The sequence below is a fragment of the Tiliqua scincoides genome, chromosome 6, assembly GCF_035046505.1.
Source record: "Tiliqua scincoides isolate rTilSci1 chromosome 6, rTilSci1.hap2, whole genome shotgun sequence".
NCBI lineage: Eukaryota > Metazoa > Chordata > Lepidosauria > Squamata > Scincidae > Tiliqua > Tiliqua scincoides.
Genome location: NC_089826.1, coordinates 5,230,001 through 5,237,835, shown reverse-complemented (window position 1 = coordinate 5,237,835; position 7,835 = coordinate 5,230,001). Strand labels below are relative to the sequence as shown.

The 7,835-nt window shown below is 46.9% G+C and overlaps 1 protein-coding gene and 2 pseudogenes across 1 annotated transcript in view; 2 read left to right on the top strand and 1 right to left on the bottom strand.

Moving 5' to 3' along the window:
• Positions 1-7,835, bottom strand: part of CTNNA2 (catenin alpha 2) — a 459,234-nt gene that overhangs the window by 30,550 nt on the left and 420,849 nt on the right. The window contains exons 12-13 of the mRNA XM_066632254.1: positions 5,903-6,054; positions 1,409-1,558 (exon numbers count right to left, since the gene is read on the bottom strand). Of these exons, the coding sequence (XP_066488351.1) occupies positions 1,409-1,558; positions 5,903-6,054 (302 nt within the window). The remainder of the gene's footprint in view (positions 1-1,408; positions 1,559-5,902; positions 6,055-7,835) is intronic.
• On the top strand, positions 4,029-4,148 carry LOC136656459 (5S ribosomal RNA; annotated as a pseudogene).
• Positions 5,260-5,379, top strand: LOC136656666 (5S ribosomal RNA; annotated as a pseudogene).

Genomic DNA, 7,835 nt, shown 5'->3' with positions numbered 1-7,835 from the left:
TAACCTTCTCTTAACAACAGGGGGGGAATATCTCTCTGTTAGGTGAAACGCAGTCATTGTTCACCTCCCTCTTGGAAGGCAGGTTGTGCTCCGTGCCTCAAGGGGTCCAACAACGGCTCCTGAAGACCAAAGGACTGTAAGATTCAGAGAATCGGTGAATCCCTCACACTGGCACCATGCAATGCTTCTCCATCTTCTCTTGGCACAAGGAAAAAGAAGGAGGGTCCAATGACAGCCCTCCTTCCTCCACATGCCAGGGATCCCCCAGACCTGCCAAGGCAGGTAAGTAGGAGGGGGAGGCAGGGCAGAGTTGGGAAGCTCCGAACAGGGGCAGGGGAGGGCGGAATGAATCATGAGGACTAGGGAGGGGCGGGTCAAGCCTGGGAAGGAGGCAGGTTCAATGACAGCGGCAGCTTCCAAATTCTAGCCCCCTTCCCAGACCTGATCCTGCAGCATGGATGTATGCAGACTTCAGCCAGCAAATTTGCTAGTGCAGGTACACCCCATCATACTTTGCAGGCTTACCCCAGGTAGGGGAATGAATGTTCATTTTCCCAGATGAGACTTCCACAACTGACCCCTCCCCCACAGGATGCAGCGTGAGCCATTTTGAAGTTGCTGCATCTGTTGGGGGGGGGAGTGCTTTGCACCCCCTCTAGCTACACTACTGCCTGGAGACAACCAAAGCCCCCAGGTCTCACTTCTAAGGAAACTCATGCTGCAAAAGATGTGAGGGATTCTACTCAGAAAAGGAAGGATTGAAACAGTATTCCCTCCCCCCAACACATGATAACATGATGAAACTCTCATTTTGCATGTTACTGTTCAGATGGATTGCACTCCCTGAGTTCTCCACTCAGGTTTTGCGTATCTCCACTCTGAGATACGCAAAACTTCAGCAGCTGCAGCAGAGTCCTCCAACATTGGCTGGCCTTTGGCCAAATGAAAACAAGAAATAAATGGGAGGGGGAGAGGGGAACTCTCTCTGTTCTCTGGGACTATTCGGTAGACTTCATTCCGATAATTAATCGAGGGGAAGTACTGTAAGGAACCAGAGCAAAGCAATATGTACAGAGGTGCCTATAAAGGGAAGGGTGAAACAAGGCTTTTATGGTGTATATTACTTTCCATTCTCTTTTCAGCTGCCAAAATCACCAGACCGAATTTATGTCATACTCAACCCCCATGCATGGCAGCTGTAAAGGGGGCAAATTCCATGCTGTGGGGTCATTAGGAAAAGGGATCCAGAGTAAGACTGCTAGCACTAACTTGTCCCATTTAAATCTAGGGCAGTGGCATAGCTAGAGTGGGTGCAAAGCACTAAGTTTTGCAGGGAGCCTCACTGCAGCATGCAACGGACCCCTCCCCCTTCCCTTTGAAGCCATTCCAGGCAGTGGAGGGCAAATACCTCCATTTTGCTCCCATCACCCAGGTGGAGGCAGGACTGGGTTCCACCCTCAAGACCGGTGACACCATATCGCCCAAGCCGCTGTTTGGCAATCTCTGGGTCCAACCGAGATTGCGCTCCCTCCAACAATTCTGTGTGTTTCATGGCTTGCTGTCGAGAACACAAAGTGACTGAGAACAGAGTGGGCCACAGATCGCCGAAGAGAGGTGGTCCAGAGATGGCTTTTTGCATTTAGGTTGGCAACCTTCAGTCTCGAAAGACTATGGTATAAGCCTACAGCACCCGGTATTCCCAGGCAGTCTCCCATCCAAGTACTAACCAGGCCTGACCCTGCTTAGCTTCCGAGATCATGGTATAAGCCTACAGCACCTGCTATTCCCAGGCGGTCTCCCATCCAAGTACTAACCAGGCCTGACCCTGCTTAGCTTCTGAGATCATGGTATAAGCCTACAGCACCCGGTATTCCCAGGCAGTCTCCCATCCAAGTACTAACCAGGCCTGACCTTGCTTAGCTTCCAAGATCAGAGGTGCCAAACTTAGCTGCCAAACAGAGGTGGTGCAGAGATGGCTTTTTGCATTTAACACAATGCAACAGCCCAGAAAGTAGGGGGCAATGTGCTTATATAATTATGTCACACCTGAACTTCCAGAACACTAAATCTCTTCAGCTAAGCACTGGGTGGTGTCCACCCCAGAGACACCTCTGTCCATGGCTACTAATCATGGTGGCAAACTACCTCCAAGTTCAGTGGCAAGCTTACTCTGAATCTCAGTTGAAGTGATGCACTGGCAGAAGACAGGAAGTCTGCCTTCACATCCTGCTTATCAGCTTCCCAGAGGCACCTGGAGGGCCACAGTGAGAAATAGGATGCTGGGCCTTTGGCCTGATCCAGCAGGGCTTTTCTTATGTTCTTCTGTTTCCCCCATGTTGTTAGGAAACTAATGTTTTCCCCAATGCAGCCATGATTAATAATTTCTCACACATTTGATTCTCTTCTACATGGTTGTTAAATCACAGCAAAAGACGATGCTTCACTTTCATTTTGGGAGGAAGGAATCCTTCATCTCATTTAAAGAAAAGGCTTTATTTCCTACGTGCCGCGTGAGACAAGCATCTCCAATAATTTATTTGTTCCGCAACGTGTACCCTGAACAATTAGCGTGTGACAATGAATGCTTCTGACAGAAAACCTGATGAGATTACAATTCATTTTAATGCTCAGATTTTCCGAGAAATTTTCAAAGAGGCACCACAAAAGAGAGAAACCTGAGACTTGCTGTGCCTCCTGGTATAATATTTCAGAATTTTGTTATTTTATTTTTAAAGATTTGAGCTCTGATTTTGTGATTCGGAAATGTGCGCATCAGTCTTTTCAGCGTCAAGATACTGGACTCAAAACTGAAAGGTGGAAACAGCATTGTATCTCTTCTAAAACGACACAACTTCCTTGGGCTTCAGAGGAGTACCACAACTTCAGGATCTCTATCAAACCAGTGCAGGCAATGTTAAAAAGCCTGATGTAAAAACATCCCCTCAATTATTATATAGCTCAGTTTATTAAGAGGGAGGAAATGGAACACCTGATAAAATCAAATCAACTGGTTAGTCAACGTTGAAATGACAGTTTCCTTACCTGAATAAACATTGAAAACCATCCCTTTGGAGGCTCAATGAAGCAGGAAGTTAATTTATTTATTCATTTAGGTATTAAGCACGCCTGTCTCATACCCTGAGTGCCATACATACATTAAATAGATACAAACAACTCTAATCTTCATTATACAATTGAACCACAGTAAAACCAGATATCCAGTTGCCTTGGGGGATGTGTAATTTCTCTGCAAAAGAAAGGGAAAGGTGTGCACATGTTTCATTTTCAAATGCTGATCAGCAGGAAATAGCTGCTTTGCTCTAAATCAGCCATTTTCAACCACTGTGCTGTGGCACACTGGTGTGCCGCGAATGGTCCCCAGGTATGCCGTGGGAATTTGGGAGAGGGCCATTTATCAATAGGACCATTGGGGGGGACGTGAGCCCCCACTAACAGCACAGTGTGCCTTGTCAATTGTCAAAAAGCTGATGGTGTGCCTTGACCATTTTAGTGTGCCGCGAGATAAAAAAAAAAAGGTTGCAAATCACTGCTCTAAATACAGGCCGACAATTTCCATATCTGCCTGTTTACATTCAAATAGGGAACTGATTGATTAGCTTATCCAGTTGGTTGGTCTGCAGACATTATGTAGGAAGTATCATAAGGGGTTCATCACCCTAAAAAGGTTGAGTTGGTTGGGTATGAAAAATCTAGGAAAAAAAGGAGGCTGTACTTTTGCAGAATTTGTTGTAATTCAGTATCAATCAAATGAAATCTATGATTCAAAAGGATCTGGTATGCTGGCCACTTACACTAAGAAAGAAGCCTCCATTTCCAACCCCATCCCACAAAACTGTTTATCTAAGGACAAGAGCACAGGAGCACACGTAAGTGGGCAGACCATGCTAGACAAAGAGGAACAAATCAAGCAAGCTGCTCTAATGGCTGGGGATGGTGCTAATCACATTGTTCGAGTGAACAGAGACTCTTAACGACAGCAGAAGAGTAAAATGGCTGCTAATGGCATAAGCAGCAGCAACAGTTACCCTGCACATGCCCGATCTCGTCTGATCTCAGAAGCTAAGCAGGGTCAGGCCTAGTTAGTACTTGGATGGGAGACCGCCTGGGAATACTGGGTGCTGTAGGCTTCTACCATGATCTCGGAAGCTAAGCAAGGTCAGGCCTGGTTAGTACTTGGATGGGAGACCGCCTGGGAATACCGGGTGCTGTAGGCTTATACCATGATCGCGGAAGCTAAGCAGAGTCAGGCCTGGTTAGTACTTGGATGGGAGACCGCCTGGGAATACCGGGTGCTGTAGGCTTATACCATGATCTCGGAAGCTAAGCAGGGTCAGGCCTGGTTAGTACTTGGATGGGAGACCGCCTGGGAATACCGGGTGCTGTAGGCTTATACCATGATCGCGGAAGCTAAGCAGAGTCAGGCCTGGTTAGTACTTGGATGGGAGACCGCCTGGGAATACCGGGTGCTGTAGGCTTATACCATAGTCTTTCGAGACTGAAGGTTGCCAACCAGCACACCATTAGCGGCCATTTTGTGCAAGCCGCTACAAAAGCTGCCACCACCACAGACTCACTACTACAGCTTGCCGTACCTGCTGGTGCTAGTAAGCCACCAATGTGGGCAGGGGGTGGCAGAACGAGGTGGGGAGGGTAGGTGAATCAGGGGCATGTCATTGGTGGGTGGTGACTGGCAGAGCCTTCTCTGCCAATATCCCAACCGTGATTTCACCCTTGACAAACCCCTTTGGGTCTGCTCAGACTTGCACCAGCAAAATAGAGGCATGGAGGCCACGCAGGCATGAACCGGTGTAAGTAAAAAAAAAAAAAAAAATCTGTTACCTCTCCACCATTCTAAATATGGTGATCAGCTCACTTTGGGGCCGTATGTTCCTTTCTATATTCAGGTATTTTTCTAGCGCCAATCACATGTTTATAGCATCATTCATGAATGGCATCCCTGTTGCATAATGCTGGTTTTTGCCAGCAAATACCAGTGAGAAGTGGTTTCTTGGCTCAAACGGTGCCATTTGTATACAAGTCAACCACTGCTAAAGGCCTCTCCACATGTGTGTTTTGTACGTAAGTGTTGGCTCCCAAATACAAACCGTATAAAGTGCCCTTGAGTTTGACGAGACAACATTTTCACACAGTTGATCTGGCAAGGAATCAGAGTACTTTTTCTACCACCCTGGCCAAGCCAGAGGCATCATGCTTCCTACCAACTGTAGGGGCAAAACAGTTGACAGCAACTGTTACCCTGCACATGCCCAATCTTGTCTGATCTTGGAAGCTAAGCAGGGTCAGGCCTGGTTAGTACTTGGATGGGAGACTGCCTGGGAATACTGGGTGCTGTAGGCTTATACCATAGTCTTTCGAGACTGAAGGTGGCCAACCAGGGGCAAAAGTTGCACATCCTGGTTCCCTTCCATTTATGAAGGTGGTTCTGAGGCCAGAGCAGACACAGTCCATGTTAGTTGATGAAGCTTGCACCAGTTTCTGGCACCCCAGTTCAAAACCAGAGACACCTAAACTCTCTCTCTCTCTCTCTCTCTCTCTCACACACACACACACACACACACACACACAGAGAGAGAGAGAGAGAGAGAGAGAGAGAGAGAGAGAGATCTTCCCCATAGTGTTGAAAGACACAAACAGTGCTCTGTGCTCCTTGGAGAAAGGGAAGAGAACAAATGTAAGAATCAAACCAAAGTGACGCATCATGCGCCTTTTCTCCGCTTGTTCTACATTTGTTTTGATGTCCAGCAAATCTTGCAGATTACAGAACAGCACACACACCAAACAGCTCTCACATTCCTGTCACCTGCCACGATTCTGCTGCCCCTCAATGCACAACCCTCATTTCCAGGGGAGCCTTACGTACCCTTATCATTAGAACAGCTTTCCTGATGTCGCGAACTCCATCATAAACCAGGCGGGAGGCGTCTATGAACTCGTTCTCTTCAAACGGCTGCGGGACGTTCGCACTCAGGGCTTCAATGGCAACTTCGACTTGTTCCGCAAAACGTGGCATAACTAGATTAAACCAAATGAAAGGCAGTGAGAAGGGAGGCCTCCTTTCAAACGCATGCTCTCTCTTGCCGTTGGGCATCAACACTTTTCAGCAGGCCTGGAACATGCTGCCATCGTAGCAACAGGGGTGTTTGGTGAACAACTTTACCCCATCATGGCGAAAGTGCAGTTTTCTCAGAGTGAAGGAAACTCTCCAGATTACATATATGAAAAGGAATTTAACAGTGGGGTCTCTGTTTTACTCTTGTGTCCCGGAATGGCTTAGAAGGGGAGGGGCTGCCCTACACGCCGCTCCCTGCAAAACTGAATGCTTTGCACCCCCTCTAGCTACGCCACTGCAGCACAGTTCTTTGCATGTCTACTGTGAAGGACATCCCATGGTGTTCGATGTGCCTCACGCTTTAAAAAGCATGCTTAGGATTGCAGCCTAAGGGTGAGAGGTCTGTGCCAGGAGATTCTCGATTCCAAACTCACTGCAACCCCGGCATCAGTGTCATCTCAGCCTCAATGCCCAAGTTGTAAAACGGGGATCTAAATTGTATTGTACATTGTAAGTTCCAACTAGTGGTTAAAGAGTCCACTGGAGTCATATAGTTCCTCTTGAATGTGTACATTCTCTTGTCACATATATACCTGCTGAGTTGCTGAACTTCATTTACCCAGCCTGAAATGCCTACAGGGATATCCATCTTTCTAATTTTTCCCCCAGCTACCATTAATTTTTCAGCTGTTATGGGTTATTTACAAGAATGGAATATATTTCACTTCTAAAGCCACCAATCAATAAGATGACTTGCATTTTGTCCTCCTGTCATTTCCCACATGGATTCAAGCCGGGAGCCGTTGCTAGGTCAAGATTCTGAGGATCGTTATTGTGGGCAAACGTAAGGATTTTAAGGACAGTGCAAACGTAAGGATTTTAAGTGTGTTGCTTACTATGTGGTTCGAGATTGAACTACTTGGCTGTAAGGCACATTGATTATTTGCTTGAAATGTTGAAAAATATTTGCTTGAACATGTTTCAGATAAAAATGGAAACTAAACAAGTAAATAAATCCAGGTGCAGAATCTGCCCTGCCCAGACCTTAAGATGGAGAATAAAACATGTACACAAGCATAACAAGCATCATTTTGAGAAGCCCTTAATAGCACAAACCTTTAAGATTCCCGCTAGTTGATAAACAAGCAGGAAGAGATGTGTTGAGTCCAACAGAGTTCACCAGCCACAACACCTGTCCGCAATGCTAATTCTGTAATTTCTGGAGCAGGGGTGCTCAATAGGTGGATCGCGATCTACTGGTAGATCGCGAGGCAAAATGAGTAGATCGCGGAGTGCCGACCCCCCTCTTCAGGTGCCTCTGGGAGGAAACGCCGGGAGTAAGGCCCATTGTACTCAATGGGGCTTACTCCCAGGTAAATGTGGCTAGGATTGCAGCCTCACAGCCTAATCCTAGGCATGTCTACTCAGGAGTAAGTCCTGTTATACTCAGTGGGGCTCAAGGTACACCAACATACATTGTACACATAAATGTTATATGTTATGATGGCGCGAACATTGCAAAAAAAACTCTGGTAGATCTCCGGGCCTTGCTAGTTTTCAAAGTAGCTCTCGAGCCAAAAAAGTGTGAGCACCCCTGTTCTGGAGCACTGTCATGAAAATGAGGCCTCTGAGCATCTTGAGAGTATTTTACTTCATCAAGGACAACCACAGGCAGCCCATACTCAACTGGATCCAAGGGCAAGGCTATTTGGGTGAGGACTACACAGTAGTGTAACTAGAGGGG